The 21,180-nt window shown below is 42.6% G+C and overlaps 1 protein-coding gene across 1 annotated transcript in view; it reads left to right on the forward strand.

The window, feature by feature from the left end:
• Positions 1-21,180, forward strand: part of SMAD6 (SMAD family member 6) — a 509,609-nt gene that overhangs the window by 101,334 nt on the left and 387,095 nt on the right. The window contains exon 3 of the mRNA XM_044077875.1: positions 17,933-18,010. Coding sequence (XP_043933810.1) covers positions 17,933-18,010 — 78 coding nt within the window. The remainder of the gene's footprint in view (positions 1-17,932; positions 18,011-21,180) is intronic.

The raw sequence follows: 21,180 nt of genomic DNA on the forward strand, positions 1-21,180 counted from the left end.
TGCTTACTCCTCTCAGATTTCCCCTCCTTTGGACTGTGGATCAGAGGAGGAGGAGGAATCTACCAGTCCTGATACTCCTTTTGAGGAGATTTTTTTGGAGTACATTATCTCTAGGATGATGGGAGTTCTTTAAATGGAATTGTGTTCAAGTTTCTGAGATAAAAACAGTATTGTAAGCTCCTGTAGATGGAGTCTCCCAGGCCTTCTGCTGTCGTTCTGATTTTGGCTGCTTTGTTGGATCCCATTTTTAATGCCTCTAAGACTGCAGATTCTCAGCCCCTTGCCCCTAAGAAGCCTGATAGGTTCTACAGGGTGCCTGAGGATTGTAAGTTCTTATACAAATGTCCTTCTACTGACCCCTTGGTGGTGTCAGTAGCTTCTGACAAACCTTCTGAATTGATTCCTTCTCCAAAGTTACTGCCTTCTGATAAAGATAGCAGAGCTATGGAGAGGTTAGGCAAGAAGGTCTATACCTCAGCTACCTTGGCTTTTAGGGCTGTTCATTATCAGACCCATATGTCCAGGTACTTCTTGGCTCTGCTTTTCCAGGCCTGTCAGCTGATTTCTGATCTTCCAGACGCTGAAGGTAAAATTTCTGCCCTTTCCCTTTTAAGGACTTCTTTCCAGGGGGCTCGTCATTCCATTAAGTGTAGTTATGATGCAGGAGTTGCTCCTTCTAGGGCCGCTGCTTTTGGCTTAGTGATGAGGAGGTATTCTTGGCTTCAGCTTCAACCTTTGCCTGATGATATTAAGGCTAAGTTAATGGATGCCCATCTAGATAATAAACACTTGTTTGACAAGGGTGCTGATGATTTATTTCAACCCCTTCAGGATAAGGACAAGACTTTGCAGGAACCTAAACATGCGTTTGTTTCTCCTGTTCCTAAATTTCAGAGAAACTGCAAAGACTGGCGTATTGGGGTATTCTCGTCCTCCTCCTAAGGGTAAAAAGGGTGGCATGCGGGCTTCTTCTGCAAAGGCTACTCAGACTTCTGTGCCTCAGAAGTCTCATTTTCCTGATAAACCAGGTCCTGTCTGATTGTCCTATTTTTTCCTCTTTCCCTTTGCCTATCTGTCTCTCCCTTTCTGTTTGGCTAAAGATCACTCAGGATTCCTGGGTTCTATCCATTACTTGCTGGGGGTATTTCATAGCCAGGAAATCTCTTCCCTCTTTTATGAGAATTCCTTAGCCCCCTCAGGAATAGCTGTCTTCCTTTCCAGGGGTGCTTTGACGTCTTTTGATTGAGTGTACTTATTCAGGAGGTGTCTGTGTCCCAAAGGGAAGATGGGTTTTTACTCCAGGATGTTTCTAGTGCCTAGGAAAGAGGGTACCTGGAGACCAGTTCTAGACCTCTCTCATCTAAACACTTTTCTGAAGGTCCCTTCCTTTCAAATGTTCTCTCTTCAAACTTTGTGCCCTCTTTTGCTTCCTCAAGCTTTTATGGTGTCTCTGGATCTCAAGGATGCTTATCTCCATATCCCTTTTCATCCTCTTTTCAGGAAGTTTTTACATTTCTGTGCTGCTTCCTGGAATTTTCAGTTCTCTACTTTGTCCTTTGTCCTTTCTACTGCCCCAAGGATATTCACCAAATGGCTCGTTACTGTGATTTCTTTTTGCAGACTTCAGGGGATCCAAGTCTTTCCTTACTTGGATGATGACCTGGTTCAGTCACCCTCTCCAGAGATTTTGTTGCAAAATCTTCAGTTTGCCATTTTTTTTGCAAAGCTTGGGGGTTCAGAATAAACTTCAAAAAGTCTTTTGCTGACTCCTTCTCAGGACCATGTTTTTCCTGGGGTGCAGGATTCAGACTGTGCCTATGCTGACATCCCTGTCTCCTCCCAAGGTCTTAACACTCATTTTCCTTTTTTCAAACTCTTCGTCTTCTGGCCTCTTTATCAGCCAGGGAATTTCTGAGAGCCCTGGGGTTCATGGCCTCCACCATTCCTATGCTCCCTCTGGCCAAACTCCACATGAGAAAGTTTCAATGGTTTCTGAAGGCAGTTTGGTTTCAACATACACATCCCCTCAAATTCATATTTCCCCTTTCACCTTGTCTCAAGAAGGAACTTCAGTGGCAGATTCAGCAGTTGTCTTTAAATCCAGAGCTCCCTTTTTGTCACCCTGTTCCCTCTCAGGAGCTGTTCACAGACTCTTCAGACGTGGGATGGGGAGCAGCATTTGGCTCCCCAGGGTGTTTGGTCGCCTCTTCCAACAGAATGAGCACATCAGTGTCAAGGAGATGAGAGCTCTTCTGCTGGCTCTTCAGGCTTTTCTTTCTCTCTTCTCCCCAGGACCTCTCTAGGTGTTTAAAGACAATACCAGAGTAATGTGGTATATCTTTGCCGGTTAGCATGCCTGGTATGGGAACTTGCTATCCAGTATCAAGTGACTCTTCAGGCAGTGTACATTTCCTCAGGTCAGAATATTGTGGCAGACACACTGAGCGGGTCCTTAACTCAATCCCGTGAATGGATGCTTCACAGGAATATTTTTCTGGACATTGTCCACCAGTGGGGTACTCCTCATGTATATCTTTTTGCCTCCCCTCAGGCAACTTCCTCTGTTTTCTGCCTGAGTCCCAGGTCCTCTGGTGTGAAGGTAGACACTGGTTTCTTTTTCTTGGAAGGGGATGTTTCTTTACTCTTTCCATCCCCTTTCCCTCATATCAAAAGTCTGTTCAAAATTCAACAGGAAGACTGCTCACAAAATCTTGTTGATTACTCTTTTGCCTGAGACCGCATTGGTTCCTTCTTCTGCATTTAGCCAAGGACAATCATCACAAGTTACCTCACAAGGTGGACCTACTCATACTAGACATAGGATCGCTCATCCATCCCCACCTGTCCACTCTTTAACTGACACTGTGGGTGATGGGATTTTGATTCTACATGGACACCTTTTTTCTGAGGACATGCTTAGGGTCCTGCAGGAGGCCAGGAAACCCAATTCTAGGAAATCCTGCTTGTCCAAATGGAAGATATTAAGCCTCCCAGAAAGCCTTTTCCTCCTCCCTGGGATCTTAATTTTGTTTTGGAAAAATTGAATTGGGCTACTTTTGAGCATGGAGTTTCAGATGTTCATGGTGTTTCACTGTTGCAGTCATTACTCTTGGTTATCCTGCTGGCAGGCTACCCGCAGTCGGCCAGAATTCCAAAGTCTAGGTCCAGCGTTGGATGCTGTCATCTCTTCCCTGACGTCAGTGCGCCAGGGGTATAAAAGATGCAGCAGACGCCATTTTCTTCAGTTTTTCTTGCTCCAGAAGCAAAAGCAGTTCGCAAGTGCCGGTCGGCCGACTCCTGAGATTTTCAAATCCGAATTTCAGAACCGAAGTCTTCATTAAAGCTAAGTACCCCATTGGGGAAACTTTTTTCTTGCTCCAGACCGATGTCAGAAAAAGTTAAAAATTGTATTTCTTGTGGGAAGCAAATACCTCATAAGGATTTTCACTCTTACTGTATTCCTTGCCTAGACCCTGATCACAACGTTGCTAGCTGTCGGTTTTGTGCTAGATTTAACCAACGCACTATTAAGCATCAGTTCGATTTGCATTTCATTACTTTGGCCGAAGATTTAATTCTATAATGCCGTCGGAACAGCCGACGACCGGAGTTTACAAAAACCGCAAGGACAAGGAAAAGGATAGGCATCCGAGGTCCAAAACCGATGACGAGGCCTCCGTTAGGCCAGTCGCTGGTTCTCAGTGAGGTGCTTTCGCAGCCCATGGCACCCGCTACCTCAGAGCCACAGGCCGCTTCCGACTCCCACGTGGAGCCGACTGGGCCTCTGGATACTCAAGGTATTGGACACTTGGAAATCATTCCCTCAGATGGGTCCGGAGCTGCTGAGCAGGCATCGGCTTCTGAGGGTGTCTTCAGACCTACACAATTATATGTTAAACCATCTTCATCTTCAAAGACAAAAGACTAAAGCAGCTCTAAAGACAAAGAAACAAGTACAGCATTCTCCTACTCAGACTTCCATGCCTAAAAAGCAGATGCTTAAAATGGCCGAAGACCTAATTACTTTGATCAGGGGTTCCCATCCCCCTCCTGATAAGAGGCCTAGGCAAGAGACATAATATGATTCTTCTGATCAGGTTTCTATTTCCTCTGATTCCTCTTCTGAACAGGATTTTTCCATGCTTCCCTATGAGGACTCTGATGCTGAAGAATCCATTCCTTCAGCCTCTCCTCCTGAGGATTATTCTTTTGGGGAAACCCTGCATACCATGAAGGGAGCATTTCCACTGGGAGAGCCAAGATTATTCTAAATCTAAGAAAAGGCTCAGAGACTTTCTGCTACTTCCTCAGCACAGACCCCTTGCTATTCCACCTGTTCTAGACATTGTAGATGATGTATTTTCAGAGTCCAGCCTGTCCCCTGACTCTTTATCCCCTGCACCTGCTAAGCCAGATAGATATTACAGGGTCCCGGATTCTCATAAATTCCTATATAAAAACCCTGCTGCTGACCCAGAAACTATATCTCAGGGTCCCAAAGGGGTCAAAGCTTCCACTGCAAAAAACCCTGTCCCCTCTGATAGGGATTCTAGGGCACTGGACAGATGGGAAAAAAGTTTACACTTCTGCTACCTTGGCTGTGAGGGCTTTAAATTGTCAGTTTCATATGCTTAAATATCAGCAATATTTAATGTCACTGCTTAAACAGAAAATGTTGACAAATTCTGAATGTGCAGAGAACAAGGAAATGCAGGATTTATTGCATGCAGCTGAACAAGTGGGAAAGCATACTTTGCAATGTGGTTATGATTCACTGGAGACATCTTGCAGGGCCGCTGTTACAGGTTCTGTTATTAGAAGGCATGCTTGGTTAAAGGAACAGAATCTGCCTGATCATGTTAAAGCAAAATTATTAGATGCCCCATTACAGCATGATACTTTGGTGCTAAAGCAGAAGAGGTGTTGAAAAAAATGGAGGATAAAGCGAAATCCATGCAGACAAATACGGATTTCTTACAGGTACAGCCACCCAGATTTAGCAGGAACTGACTTCTAAAAATTGGTCCTTTCCAGTGTCAGACAGACCGCAAAGAGGCAGATACAGGTGCCCTAGAGGCAGATCTCAGCCCCAAGGCTCATACAGGCCTAAACAATGGGGTGCTCCTACCTCCAAAAGCGGAGAAGACAAATCAAAGCCTTACAGGAAACAGTCCCAATGACTTTCCTCTGCCAGATCCAAGCACTTTTCTTTTGGCAGCCCTATTAGGGGGAAAACTAGCATTTTTCTCATCAAATTGGCAAATGGTTACCCAAGACAAATGGGTCTTGAACATAGTGCCCCAAGGCTACAGGTTCCATTTTCACACCCTACCAAGGTCAAAAGGTATGCCAGACCTGCCACACAATCAATGGGCAGAGGCACAAAAGCAAATTACAGCCCTCATGGACATGAGGGCCATTCAACAAGTACCACAACAAGAGCAGGGGCAAGGATTTTACTCCATACTTTTCTTAGTGCCCAGAAAGGACAAAACCTGGAGACCAATACTGGACCTGTCTATACTAAATAAGTTTCTGGAGGTACCAAAATTCAAGATGTTGACTCTACAGCAGCTACTGCCCATGCTGGGCAAGAAGGCTTAGCTTGTAACTTTGGACCTAAAAGAGGTACCAAAATTCAAGATGTTGACTCTACAGCAGCTACTGCCCATGCTGGGCAAGAAGGCTTGGCTTGTAACTTTGGACCTAAAAGAGGCATACCTGCATGTCCCAATCGGACAGTCTTGCAGAAGATACCTCAGATTCATAGCTGGCTCAATGCACTACCTCTGCACTGCCCTTTGGCTTATCTACTGCGCCCAGGGTCTTCACAAAATCCCTGGCACCAGTAATTGCATTTTGCAGACAAAGAGGAATTCAAATATATCCCTACTTAGACGACTGCCTTATTCAAGCAGAGAACAAAGACATTCTTCTAAAGCATTTGGCGTTTGTAAAAAAATTACTAATTTGCTTAGGGTACACAGTCATCGAAAAGAAATCAAAACGAGTGCCCTCTCAAGAGATAATATTCCTGGGTGCAAGCTTAAATACAACTGCCCAGATGGCTTATCTCACGCCAGACAAACAAAAAGAATTGGCAACAAACACCCAGTTATCTGCAAGGAAAATCCTGCAGGCCTTGGGTTTCATGGCATCCTGCATTCTACTAATTCCATATGCCAGACTGCATATAAGGAAACTACAATGGTATCTAAAAAGTGTTTGGACTCAGCATTGCCACAGCCTGGAGACAGTAATTACACTCATTCCCTGCCTGCAACAGGAGTTTCAATGGTGGGCAGAGGCCTGTCACCACAACAAGGGTCTGCCATTCAGTTTACCCACAGCCAGACAGACACTGACAACGGATGCATCAGATTATGCCTGGGGGGCCCATATGGCAGGAAAATGTATTCAGGGCACATGGCCTGCAAGCCAGATGCATTTTCACATCAATCAAAAAGAGATGCTAGCTGTTCAGAACGCCCTGACAGCTTTCAAGGATCTACTTCATCCAGGACAGCTACTGATAAAGACAGACAATACTACGGTCATGTGGTACATAAACAAGCAGGGAGGTACACATTCCTACCCCCACTGCAGACAAGCAATGACCTTATGGGACACAGCATTGACTTATCAAATTCACCTGCAAGCACAATTCCTGCCAGGAAAAACAAATACTCTGGCAGATTTAACTAAGCAGAAACCTCATGGATCCCCACGAGTGGAAACTGGATCCACAAGTCTTCAGCATGATAACAAGGAAATGGGGATGCCCAGACATAGATCTATTTGCCTCCCCTCACAACTGCCAATTACAGAGATTTTGCACAAGGATTTATCGCAAACAATCATGGAGAGTGGACGCCCTATCTTTCAGCTGGAAAAATCTAACAGTATATGCCTTTCCTCCACTGCCTCTCCTTCCCTGGGTACTCCTAAAGGTCAGACAAGAGAAGTCAAAAATGATTCTGATTGCACCAGACTGGCCACGCCAGCACTGGTACCCAATCCTAAAGAGCTTGTCTCAAGGTCCAGCATGGATATTGCCTCAGACTTCTCACTTGCTGACCCAACAAAACAATTGGATCCTGCACAGCCAACTCAGGACCTTAAATCTGGCAGCATGGCGGATAATGTAGCCATTCAGAACACTTCTCTTTCAAAAGCTGTTATGGATGTTATCTTGGAGGCCAGGAGGCCCAGTACCAGAAAATCTTATGCAGAAAAATGGAAGAGATTCTGTGCTTGGAACCAAGAACAAGGCAGATTTACAATACCTAACTGAGATGCTGGACAAAGGCCTTTTTTTTCCTCAATTAAGATTCATGCCTCTGCCATTTCAGCCCATTACAATACGGAACCACCTATCTTTTCTCATCCTTTAATAAGGCAGTACCTCAGAGAGGCCAAAAACATCAGGCCTCCAATGAGAGCACCAATTCCGCCATGGGACCTCAACTATGTCTTGGAAAAACTCACACTGCCTCCTTTTGAGCCAGCCTCAACAGCGGGTATAAAATTCTTATCCTGGAAAACAGCTCTGCTCCTAGCAATAACCTCAGCAAGACGAGTCTCAGAGTTACAAGCACTCATGGTTGTGGAACCTTTTATCATTTTTCATCCAGACAGAGTTTCTCTGAGGACAAACCCAACATTTTTGCCTAAGGTGGTGTCCAGTGTGGCCCTCAACCAAACCATTCACTTGCCTACCTTTTATCCAAACCCACAAGAACAATGATGAGAAAATTCTGCATTCTTTGGACATACACAGGCAGTTACACTTCTACTTGGACAGAACTAAAGCTTTCAGAAAGACTGAGCAACTTTGTGTCATATGCTGCAGGATCACAAGGAAAGGCTATCTCAAAACAGACTATTTCTATATGGATAGGCCATTGCATCCATTTCTGCGATTCTCAACATGACAAATCAGTGCCTAAGGGCATTAGGCCTCATTCTACCAGAGCAGCAGCCACTTCAGCAGCCTTCCTCAGAGGAGTACCAACCAAAGACATCTTAGAGGCTGCAATTTGGAGTTCAGTGCACACTTTTACAAAGCACTACCACTTACCTCTTTAGTCTAAATCCAGAGCAGGCTTTGCCACTGCAGTTCTGCAGGGCCTCATAGCCTCTCCTAATCCTATTTACCCCAGCCACCCATCCTCAGCTCTGGGATTCAACCCAAGAGTAATGACTGCAACAGTGAAACACGATGAACATAGTACAGTTGTGTACCTACCATAAATGTAGATGTTAGAGTGCATTCACTGTTGCAGTCCAGGTTACCCACCCACCATCCCCCTTTTCTTTGCTGGGACTTATCTGTACTTCTCTATCCTGTACAACCTATGTGGTGTATTTGCTTGTAGATGAAGGAAATGTTTATTTTTGTGCATGCATACTTATTGGCATATTTTTCAGCCTTCCAATTTGGGGGTACCTGACATCTGGGGCAAGAAAAACTGAAGAAAATGGCATCGGCTGCATCTTTTATACCCCTGGAGCACTGACATCAGGGAAGGGGCGACAGCAACCGACACCGGACCTAGACTTTGGAATTCTGGCTGACTGCGGGTAGCCTGCCAGCAGGATAACCCAAGAGTAATGACTGCAACAGTGAATACACTCGAGGCTCTCCTCAGTATGGAGAAAATCGATGTCTGTGCAGTAACAGAAACCTGGTTCAAGGCTCCTTGAGTGCACCCCAGCACTACCAGGTTATAACTCATACCATGCATTTCGGCCCCAAAACTCGGACCGAAGCACAAAAGGAGGGGGAGTATCTATATTCATCAAAGATACCTACACCTCCAGGTTAGTGGCACTGCATGAAGCATCGGAAACCATCCATATGCAACTAAGAGCGGGCAAAACTGCCTTTCAGTTTGTAGCCTGCTACAGAACACCCTCCCTATTACAGGAATCCCACTTGGCATTCCTGAGAACACTGGAGAATATGAAGGTCTCTCCAAACACTATGTTATTGGGTGACTTCAACTACCCAAACATTGACTGGGAAAACTACTCAAGCCCAAACACCCTCACCCAACGGTTCCTTGAATTTATAAACTCTAACGTGATGGAACAACTGGTCACCACTCCCACAAGAGGGAACAACATATTGGACCTGGTCATCACCAACATTGGGACTCTATGTTCCACACCAGAGGTAAACCCCTCATTGGTAAGATCAGACCATAAACAAATTTCCCTGGACATCCATATCCCGTCCCCACCCCCAGCCAAGGAAATCACTGTAAAGAATTTCTCAAAAGCCAACTTTGCACTTCTCAAGACTGAGGTGGAATCCCTCAAAGCCCCCAGGCCAGAGGATAATACAGCCCAATCCGCAGAATCCTTTACAAATGCATTCTATGAGCACCTGCAGGAATGCATGGATCGAGCCATCCCAAATAAAACCAAGACTCACTCCTCCAAAAACAGGAGACCGGTCTGGTTGACCCCGGCCATAAATAAGCTATACAACAGAAGGAGGAAGCTACTACATGACAGAGCAAAATCCCAAAAAGGGAAGGCATCTCTGATCAGTATTAGCAAGAAACTTTGATCCCTCATAAAATCATCAAAGGCCAGTTTCGAAAGAAAAATTGCCCTAGACACTAAAGATAATCACAAGGCCTTCTTTAGTTATGTCAGGAACATGGGTGGAAACTCCCAGATATGCTCTGAATTGTTGCATAACGGTACAAAATATACCGAACCTACAGACATAGCCAACATCCTGGCAGACAGATTCAGCGAAACTCCCCAAAGGAGCAAATGCCTATCCCAACTGAATGTAACCTCCCTGACATCACAGATGCACAGGTGAAAGCTGCCCTCTCCAAAGCAAAAAACACAGCATCTATGGGACCGGACGGTGTCCCAGGCTGTGTCTTACACGAGCTCCAAGAAGAACTGAACCCTCACATTAAGTCACTGTTCAAACTTAGCCTTACTACAGGATATGTACCCAAAGAATGGCGTACAGCTACAGTGGTCCCACTCCACAAAGGTGGTGCCACAACGGACCCCGGGAACTATCGCCCCATAAGCCTGACTAGTCTGGTCTGTAAAGCTATAGAGCGTATTATCAGGGAACTCATAAACAAAGACATTGGGAGCCTCCAGACACTGGACCCTACCCAATTCGGCTTTAAGGGCAGATCTTGCCTCTTAAACCTAGTTGATTTCTTTGAAACAGTTACCAAAGCCATAGATGAGGGCAAGGTAGTCCACACAGCCTACCTGGACCTCGCAAAAGCCTTCGACACAATACCCCACTTGAGCATCATAAATAAGCTTACCAGCTTAAATATCAACCCCTGTATCACAAGATGGGTTGCAAACTGGCTCAGAGATAGAACCCACATGGTCAGAATCGCAGGTGCCATGTCCGAATCGAAACCAGTTACAAGTGGCGTCCCACAGGGCTCAGTTCTGGGACCTCTTGTTCGGTATATACTTCTCTGAGGTTCAGGCTAACACGGGGGGATTATGGCTGACAAAGTTCGCAGATGACTGCAAACTGGGGGCCATAATCGAATCTCCAGCTGACACAAGCATCCTCCAAAAGGGTCTCACAGAGACGGATGCTTGGTGCCAGAGCCACGGCCTCAAGCTAAATGCTAAAAAGTGCATAGTCATCCCCTTTGGGAAAAACAAGGTGCCTACAAATTACCACATAGGTGGTAATCCATTAAGCACAGAAGACGTAATTAGAGATTTGGGGACCAACGTAGATAGTAATCTCTCCTTTGATAATCCCATTGCCAAAGTGGTTATATAGCCCACCTTATCACGAAAGGGTTCGCATCTAGATCAAGAGAGGTCATTGTGCCCCTCTACTCGTCACTCATCAGGCCCATAATTGAATACAATGCCCCTTTTGGGATGTACCTTACCCGACACCTGCAGCAACTGGAGAGACCCCAAAAGTACCTCACCAAGAGGATCATGGGCTACAAACAGATGTCATAAGCAGCTAGACTAATGAAACTACAGCTCTACTCAGTTGCTTACCGCCTACTCAGAGGCGATCTATGCCTGACGTACAAAGCCATGTCAAACCCAGAATTAATGGACATGCTCCACCTCAAAAAATCCAAGTCCCTTAGACCTACATGCTCCAGGGACCTAAACCTCAGCACAAAAATAAATAGGACATGCTGGAGGGACAGATTAATTTCCCAGAGGCTCCCCTCACTCTGGAATAGAATCCCAATTCATGTTAGACATAGGCCCTCGCTGACCCTCTTCAAGCGAAATCTGGACGCGTGGATGGGAAATGGCAAATTCATCCCTGGGATCTCTTCTGTGTCCCTGCTAGACAGAGGCACAGTAAACTAATCTTAAAAGGGTACCTTCTGTGACCTACTTTACAGAGGCACAGTAGGCTAATCTAATAGGGAGGCGGAAGCCAAATACACTCTGGCTAGGCTTATAAATGCCCTAGGGCAGATAGCCTAGTGTCTACCTATGAACATCTACATTTATGGTAGGTACACAACTGTACTTTTCCTTGCAACATTGCTCTTGGAACACTGTACTTTTGTTAGCCCTTACATCTGCCAGATGGGTGTCTGAACTTCAAGCTTGGCTTGTTCTACTTTTTTGGTGTTTCATAAGGACAGCTTTTTCCCTTCTCCCTAGTCTGCCAGTGAGAAAGTGCTGCACACACTGGAGGTGCATAGACAACTTAGATTTTATTTGGATAAGAATGAATTTTTGTAAATCTGATCGGCTCTTTGTTTCCTTTCATTCTAGGTCCTTAGGATTGGCTGTGTCCAAGCAAACTATTTCTTTTTGGATTTCTAAAGCCATTTCTTTTTGTTATTCCTTTCATTGTAAGAGCCTTAGTTCTTCTGTTAAGGTTCATTCTACTAGAACGGTGGCTTCTTCTGGTGCTTTTTTTAAGGGTTCGGTTACTAAATCAGTATTCTTGAGGCAGCTACCTGGCCTTCTCTGCATAGATTTACCAATCACTATAAGTTGGATGTGATTTCCAGAAGTAGAGCTGGCTTTGCTTGAGCCATTCTCTATGGGTTCCTGGATAGCTCTTCTGGTCCATCCTCCTCCCTCTCTTCTTCCTTAGCTTTTGCACTCTCCCTATTGTAAAGAATACTGCAACAGTGAAATGGAAGGACATGGTACAGTTGTGTAAGACCTTACCATAATGGCAGATGCCCTTCTCTTCACTGTTGCAGTGTTCACTCCCTCCCTCTGCCCCCTGGTCCATTTCTCTTCTGGATTTACTGATTACCTGTCTTTTCCTTGAACTGGTGTTCCTACTGTGGCTTTTAGTTCTGAGGATGGTATGTCCGGATGACCTTTGTCCAAAAAAACGAAACAAACTGGATATAAAACCAAAGTGAAAAGTCACCAACTGGGTACAATGTAAATTTACTATACAAATAAAACGAACTTCAGTTTTAACATTCAATGAACAAGTAATGAATGTGAGCACTTTCGTTTAATCAATATTAAACTTCATCAGACAATCTGATGTTTGATGAAGTTTAATATTGATTAAACGAAAGCGCTCACATTCATTATTTGTTCGTTGAATGTTAAAACTGAAGTTCGTTTTATTTGTATAATAAATTTACATTGTACCCAGTTGGTGGCTTTTCGCTTCGGATGACCTTTGTGTCGAGAAGCATACATGTGACTTGCGGCATACCTTAAAGCAACCTAAGGGCTTTGCTGTACTGGTCAGAATTAATGTTAGTGTGAAATATGTCTTCCTATTGAAGTACTGAGTGCTAACATGCCGAAAAAAAGACCTTGAAGAACGTAATGTCAAACATCACTGTTCTCCTTAAAACATTTTTTTTTTTGCATGATGGTAAGCCTCCCTGCAAGTCCCCCAAACTTGTCAAGATCTCCATACCTCAAAGAAAAGGGAATATTCCAAAAATTAGCTGTCTCAGACTAGTATATGCAAGTCTGTTTTTTGGCCATTCTGTCTCAGCATTACAATACACCCTAAAGCAGGTCCTCACATTTCAATCAGTTACCATGAAATATATTTTGTTTCTGTACTCTGTATATCAAAAGTAATTTTGTTTCTGTACTCTGTATATCAAAAGTAACTGCGGTGGCAGTGCTGCGGTAGCACTGTCGCCTGACAGTAAGACGTTGTCCCGTTGGATTCTCATCTAGAGCGTCTTCTGTCTGGAGACATGCGTGAATGGGCGTACCTTCGTTGAAGGTTGTGCGTCAGGGCTGGCAACTTGGCAAGTAAAAATCTACTGCCAAACATTAGCAGACCGGAGTTCCGCTGTGGCGACCCCTAACTGGGAAAAGCCGAAAGACACAACAACAACTCTGCATATCAAAAGTAAAAGAAATGTTTTTATTAGTACTAGCAAGTGGAATGTGCCGTTTTAACTTTGACTACAGTCTGTAGACACCATTTCTTTTAGATGAAATTTGGCCCTGTAGTAGCATAGATATGACATACGCCTGCATTGTGGTAGCATCTTTTGTTTCTATATAGATTGTGCCTCAGAGCTGCTTTAAAGGCAAGGCGCTTGCTTGGAAGACAGAAAATGAGCACATACACAAGTTGGCTACAGGGTCTTTCTTTGAGACCCCAAGAGAAAGTAAACTTGAAAATACCACAACACTAAGCCCTCTTTGTAAATAATTTTGCCCTTGCATCACAAAAATAATTACCTGTTTTTCTTTCTTCTTTACTTTGGGTATATCTAATCTCCAGCATCTGCGCATTCCTTAGGTATGACTATTCTTACTCTGCTACATATCCAGTAGCATTATTTGCTACCACCTGATGTTTTGTGAGTGTGTTAGCATTTTGTCCAGGGGGAGGGGGCTTTATGCATTATGAGGGAGCTGCCCCAAAGCATAAGCAGACTGACTGAATAAAACAGAATTACAGGAGCACTGTATAAAGCACTCTAGCCCAACAGTCATTCACTGGTTGGAAAAAAGTGTAGAACTAGATGTATTGGTGAGAGTCTGCAAAGGTAAGTTGGGAAAATGCATTGATTCAGTTTCATGGGTGCATAGGTACTTACTAGGCTGTTTATCTTTGAAGATATTATGAAACTTAGCCATGCATTCCCATTGTAGTTTTTAGCCCTTCTATTTCGCATGCAAATAATTCTGAGACTGGCCAAACAAGGGTATGTTGGGGCATTTAATGTTTCCCCTATCCATGAGGGATAGGGGTGCTAAACCAGGGTTGAATTTGTGGTTATTCATCCATTCATCCAAATTACATTTGAATTGAGTAAGAGAAATACTTTGCTTTATTTGGAGAAGACTGATCTATAATGTGGTATTTTCTCTGATGTAAACCTGGCCCTCCAACATGTTCTGCTTGTTTTGCGATCCCTTGAGCAGGTGTTTGATACACCATTGGACTTGTGAATTTGTAATCGGCCTGACAGAATAGGGTCTTTTGAAGGGGTTCCTCTTAGTACAACGAAAACGCATTTTGTCGAATGCATTTTCGTCTACACATGTAGAGGGAACAGGCAAAACAGCGAAGCGGCTGTTCAGAGAATTCTTTCCCTGGGAAAGAAGTCGCTTGACTGCTTCGTTGTTTTGCCGTGTTCTGAAGTGTAGTGTGGTCCCTTGTCCGGTATAGCTCCCGAGTGTGATTGTGCAACAGTTACTGACCTTAGGGTTAGGGTGCGGGTTAAGGTAAGTGCATGTGTATGAAAGTGTTTACTGTTTTATATTTTGTGTTAGATGTGTGGTTGAGTTACGTGTGTATGTGTTTTCAGCTGTTTACTTTTGTTTTGGGGGATAGAATTAGGGTTAAGGTAAGTGTGTATGTGTTTGGAACTGTTTATGTAAATGTGCGAGAGTTACTGACCTTAGGGTTAGGGTGCGGGTTAAGGTAAGTGCATATGGTTTAAAATGTTTACTGTTTTTTTTTCGTTAAATGTATGGTTGGGTTATGTGCATATGTGTATTTAGTTGTTTACTGGTTTTTGGGGGGGTATAATTAGGATTAGGGTATGTGTATATGTGTTTGGAAGTGTTTAATGTTTTTTTTGGAACAGCGATTTCTTTCCTATGAAAGAAATCGCTGTTCTGTGGTTTCGATATTTTCAACTTTCGCTGAAAATGTGTCGATGAAACATTGTTCGCTGTTTTTAGCATTCGATGTTGCAATATAGACCCCTTTTGAAGCTCTATATGCAAGGCAGAGGCTGGCTGTCAGCAGCTTGCACAATACCGAGAAGACGGATAATGCTCTAATACGGTCTGCAAAGTTTTTACAATTTAGGCCCCTGATTTTTGTAGTGAGAAAGAGTTGCAGTATTCCACTTGTGACAAGTGCTTGGACAGGTGTACACCAAAAAGGCCATTGTACTCCATGATCAGCCTAATGAGTGGGGAGTACAGTGGAACAATTCCAACCCAGAATTTCAGAATTGGTGTCGGGCCTGTTTTGCAGGGCATTTGTCTACAGTACTTGTAGTTCTAATATTTGTCTGATTTAAATAGCTAAATTATTCTGTACAGCAGGTCAAGTTCTGTTTTCAGAGACAGTAGTTCTATTTCCTTGTGTCATTATTTTGTTTTGGATTTACATAATTATTTATTATAGAAATAATAAGAGTTAAACATTGAAGGAAATTAGAAAGTGGAGTTAAAAACAATTCTTTGAAGGGATGCATATATGTAGGGCTAGCTAAGCCATGAAGTATATTCTGTTGAAGAAGCATGTTTGCAGTAAGGCACTTAGGGATGTATTTTATACAATATTACTGCACGCCTGGGGACCTGTAAGACACTTGTCCTTTAGACTTAGCTTCACATTGCCTTGGTGGTACAGAACATTTGTGTGGTGTAAACCCCTTCATACTTTTTTCTGTGTGTGCGAGAGAGGGAGATATCATATATGTGTGTGCATATGAGAAACCTCGGGGCTGTAGCTGAGTATTATGGAGGTTCTTGCATATTTTAATCAGTCAGTCCATTTTAGAAAAGAGCAATAACTGAGAAGACTGATTGTGTAGTGGTTACTGCTGATTCATTGATGGTGATTGAACTGTGGAGATGCACAGCCCCCTCAGCTAAAAGGATGACATCTATGTGTATGTATATATCTATTCTGTGCTGACTACAGCCAGAGATAAAGAGGAGATCCAACAGTTGCTGGGTCTTTTGCTTCAGTGGTAAAGAAAAATTGAGAAAAATGCAAGAATCTTTTTTTCTGTTGTTGCTGTCTATTTTGGTTACCTGGTAGATCTACTGCTTGTTCTTTGTTTTTGTTAGCACCAAAATTTAATGAAGAGAAGTATATCAAAAAATATTGTATGACACCTGAACTGCAGTAAATGTTTAATGAACCAGGTAACTTACAGAATTATTAACAACATTGCATTAAGGTACAGGGCGGCTGCTGTGGTGCAGCAGTTAGCGTTACCACCTCACAGCAAGAGGTTCTCCGGTTCGATCCTCGGCTGGGGTGCCTTCTGTGCAGAGTCTGCATGTCCTCCCTGTGGTCGCGTGGGTTTCCTCCCACATCCTAAAGACATGCTGTAGGTGGATTGGATATTCTAAATTGGCCATAGGCATGAATATGTGCATGTGTGTGCCTTCCGTGGAAGGTTGGGCACTGGGCTGGTAACTCGACACAGTAAAACTCCAGTGCCAATCATGAGCAGACAGGTGATCCACTTTGGCGACCCCCTAACTGGGAAAAGCCGGAAGAAGATTTAGCAAGCAGAAGCTACACGTTTCCTTTTGTTTTTCCTTTTTTTTATATGAACCATTGTCATGAACTTGTATCTATAGTCATTGTACAGTAGGCATACCACATTGCTGTTTGTGTTTGTTGCTTGGAACTTGGAAAACAGGGGATTGTGATTGGGTTACTCCAAGTGTTCTACGCAGAGCAGCAAAGGTGCAACGTGGGCTTAGGCTCATAGCTTGCAGTGGGGCAATCTGAGCAGGACAGTGCTACTCCAATTTCCCTATTCAGATCTGCTGATCCAGGTGATTAGTGCAGGGGGAATGTGTGTGTCTGTATGTCTCTGTCTCTTTGCAGCTGTCTGTCACTCTGTGTTTTATGCATGTGCACAGGCATTAATGTGTACTGTGTGCCAGGGAGGCTAAGTACAGCAGAGCTGTAGATTACTGCGGCTCTGGCATACTAAACCTTTCCCTGTCAGACAGATGCTCAGGTAAGTAATTCTTGCTGTGTGTGTGTGTGTGTGTGTGTGTGTGTGTGTGTGTGTGTGTGTGTGTGTGTGTGTGTGTAAGCATATGTATGTCACTGCTGTTTTTTGTGTCACTGAATGTGAGGTGGTATATTTGCTTCTATGTCCTGCTACTTGTGTGGGATGGTAGGGCGCTAGCTACTCAGTTGTACAACTGGTCACATGAAGTAGTTATTGAAGTAGTTAATTTGGTGTAAATGGGGTAGTTGGCCATATGATTTTGCTGACCTTTTAGTATCACCATTGGAAGTCACATCTCAGTGTTAAGAACCCATTTAGTAATGGCTTGCTGTAGTTTGGTATTTGGAAGTTTAAAATGTTAACTGTTTTGTTTTTCAGAAAGAGTACTAATTGCTGCTGTATTAGCAAAACTTTGTTGCTCATAAGACTTTACATTCTCTTGGTATGCTGTACAGCATAATTTAATTATCGCATTTTCCTTTTAAATTTGTTTTAGCAAAGTAGTCCTGTTTAGAATGGTAATAGCAATAGTATTGAACAGTAATGTGTTTTTTTTTTTTTTTTTTTTTAAGAATTAATGGAGCAGAACAGGTTTAATGACATGTGGCATATTGCTTAGCTAAGTGGTCTACAATTGTCATTGAGTGTTCTAGGAAATTATTAGCCCCCTCACCTCTTTGTTACACTTTTGAGGTGATGTATTATGTATTCTGCTCAGTAAATAATATTTTGTAATATTTCTTTGAAATTCTTAGATATTTTGGATTCAACGCTATCATACACTGAAACAGAACCTACAAACTCCACAAACATCACTCCTGGGGATTTTTCAGGTGAGTTAATTTGTGTTGCCGTAAGAGCACTGTTGAAAACCTGAACCTACCCAATACTACCAGAAAGATATGGGAGCTCTTTGACTAATAAATGTCGACTGTCTTCAAGGATATTGGACAAGTGAAACTTATCAAAGCTTCAACTTGGAATATTTTTACAGATGTGTCATCTGTACTGCAAAATTTCTTTTCCTCAATATTGTGTGATTATTTAATTAGTATACAGGGGATTTAAAAAGTGTACACACCCCTGTGGAGTTAGTATACAGTGGGTATAAAAAGTGTGCACACCCCTGTTAAAATGCCAGGTTTTTGTGATATAAAAAAATGGGACCACAATAAATAATTTCAAAAATGTTCTCACCTTTAATGTGACCTATAACCTGTACAATTCAATTGAAAAACAAACAAATCTGTTAGGGGAAAAATATAAAAAAATAAAAAACATACAATACAATGGTTGCATAAGTGTGCACACCCTTAAACTAATACTTTGTTGAAGCACCTTTTGATGTAATTGCAGCATTCAGCCTTCTTGGGTAGGAGTCTATCACTTGACTTGTCAATATTTACCCATTCTTCCTTGCAAAAGCACTCCAAATCTGTCAGATTGTGAGGGCATCTCTTGTGCACTCCCCTCTTCAGGTCACCCCACAGATTTTCTGTTGGATTTTGGTCTGGGCTCTGGCTGGGCCATTCCAAAACTTTAATTTTCTTCTGGTGAAGCCATTCATTCTTTTGTTGATTTGGATGTATGCTTGGGGTCATTGTCGTGTTGAAAGGTGAAATTCTTCATTTTCAGCTTTCTAGCAGATGCCTGAAGGTTTTGGGCCAAAAGTGACTGGTATGTGGAACTGTTCATAATTCCCTCCACCTTGACTAAAGCCCCAGTTTCAGCTGAAGAAAAGCAACCCCAAAGCATGATACTGCCACCACCATGCTTCACCATGGGGATGGTGTTTTATTTTTTATGTGAAGTGTTGTTTTTGCTCCAAGCATACCTTTTGGAATTGTGGCCAAAAAGTTCAACCTTGGTCTCATCAGACCATAACACATTTTCCCACATGCATTTGGGAGACTTGATGTATTGTTTTGAAAATTTTAGGCAGACCTGGATGTTTTTCTGTGTAAGAAAAGGCTTCCGTCTTGCACCCCTATCCCATAGTTCAGATATATGGAGAATACAGGAGATTGTTGTCACATATATACATCCAGTACTTGCCAGAAATTCCTGCAGCTCTTTCACTGTTGCTGTAGGTCTCTTGGCAGCCTCCCTGACAAGTTTTTGTCTTGTCTTTCATTAATTTTGGATGGACTTCCAGTTCTTTGCAGTGTCACTGTTTTCCCATATTTTCTCCAATTTTTGGTGACTGTCTTCATATGGTAAGCTGTGGAAATTTTTTGTACCCTTCTCCTGACTGATACCTTTCAACAATGAGATCCCTTTGATTCTTTGTAAGTTGTCTGTGAACCATGGCTTTTGCAACTGAGTAAATGTCAGGAAAATCCTACTGGGACAGCTGAACTTTATTTGGGGTTAATCAAGAGTATCTTTTAATTGATGGCATGTGTGTACCCAAGAAGACTTAATGTAATTAAATCAAAAGGTGCTTCAACAAAGTATTAGTTTAAGGGTGCGCACACGTATGCAACCAGCTTATTGTATGTTTTTTCATTTTTATATTTTTTCCCCTAACAGATTTGTTTGTTTTTCAATTGAATTGTACGGGTTATAGGTTACATTAAAGGTGGAAAAAGTTTTTGAAATGATTTATTGTGGTCTCATTTTTTATCATAAAAACCTGGCATTTTGACAGGAGTGTGTACACTTTTTATATCCACTGTATATAGGTAGGAGTTGAATGGGCTGGGGGTTATAACTTAAACCAGACTTCACCTATAGTTTTATGTGGTTACATCTTTCGACAAAGTTGACTCATCCAGTATCCTTGCAGGGAGCTCCAGTTTAACTTATGGTGAATCAAAACGGTTCTAACAAGCTTGCTTTTTTAATGGCAGCTCTTGCTTTCACCAAGTATATTACCTCACACTCTTTATTTGCAGGAATGAAAGTGGATATCACATAAAACAAATTCTTCCTCTTCTTGAGTTATTGTCGGGATCAGGCTAATTTAAAATGTTGTGGGATTAGATCTGCTGTTGTAGGGATACAGGCAGAAAAACGTAGGTTTATTGAGTGGGTTTTAGTTGGAAGGTTTTACAGTAGCAAGATTTTGCTTTTCAATTGATTACAGTAAGTAAGTTTTATTGAAAGGAGTGTAGTGAGTGTCACTGTTTAGAACTGGCAGTTTGTGTAGCAAGTGAAGTGTTAATTATAAGGAGAAGTGTTAATTATAAGGAGAAGTCTGCTATTGCAAGCATAGTCATGATATGCAAGTATTTCAGAAAGAAACACTGTTAATGCTGTTAGCATTTGGTGTCTGTTGTGGGGATTACAGTAAGGAAACCCAATCTTTTACTGCAAAAATGGAATAAAAATGGGATAGTTTAGTGCATTTTTAATGCTTTGTTGTGCTCTGACATTGAGTTTCTTGTTAAAAAAGTGTAATGACAGCGTATCAGCACAGCCTCCTTCCCGTGGTCCCCCCTGAAACTTGTCTTCTGTACCACATGTTACACAACAGATCTAGGACCCAGCAAAACAATTGGACTAGAATAGTGCTCCCCCTTATGAAACTACTTAGGTTTCTTTTATTTGCCATTTTACGGCCTTTGTCACATTCACCTGCTAAACAGCAGTATACAAGTATATCATTTGGTCAGAGTTGAAAAAAAATGTAAACGCAAAGGTAATACAAACATAGTAATACTTTCCTTGCTTATAATTAGTTTGTCAGTACCTAAGTTTTTGTTCTCTGCTAAAAGTGTTTATTTTGTTAAAAGTTTATATTTGTCCCTTAGGCTATAGCACTGTTTAGATTCATTCATTTTCCAGTAACCTGCTTTATCCTTTCACAGTATAGTTGGAACACTGAAGCCTGTCCTGGCAGCCAATAGGTGCAAGGCATTCAGCCCATTCTGAGCAGAAAATACATAACATTTCTACAGGCAATTTCTAGAACGTCAACTCGTCTACCATATATCAAAGAGTACCCACTTGGGCAAAGGAAGGATTTACTCTGCATGTAAGACACTGTATCTGAGAATCA

This window comes from Protopterus annectens, chromosome 7.part0 (genome assembly GCF_019279795.1).
Source record: "Protopterus annectens isolate FY-2018-M chromosome 7.part0, PAN1.0, whole genome shotgun sequence".
In the NCBI taxonomy this organism is placed as follows: Eukaryota; Metazoa; Chordata; order Ceratodontiformes; family Protopteridae; genus Protopterus; species Protopterus annectens.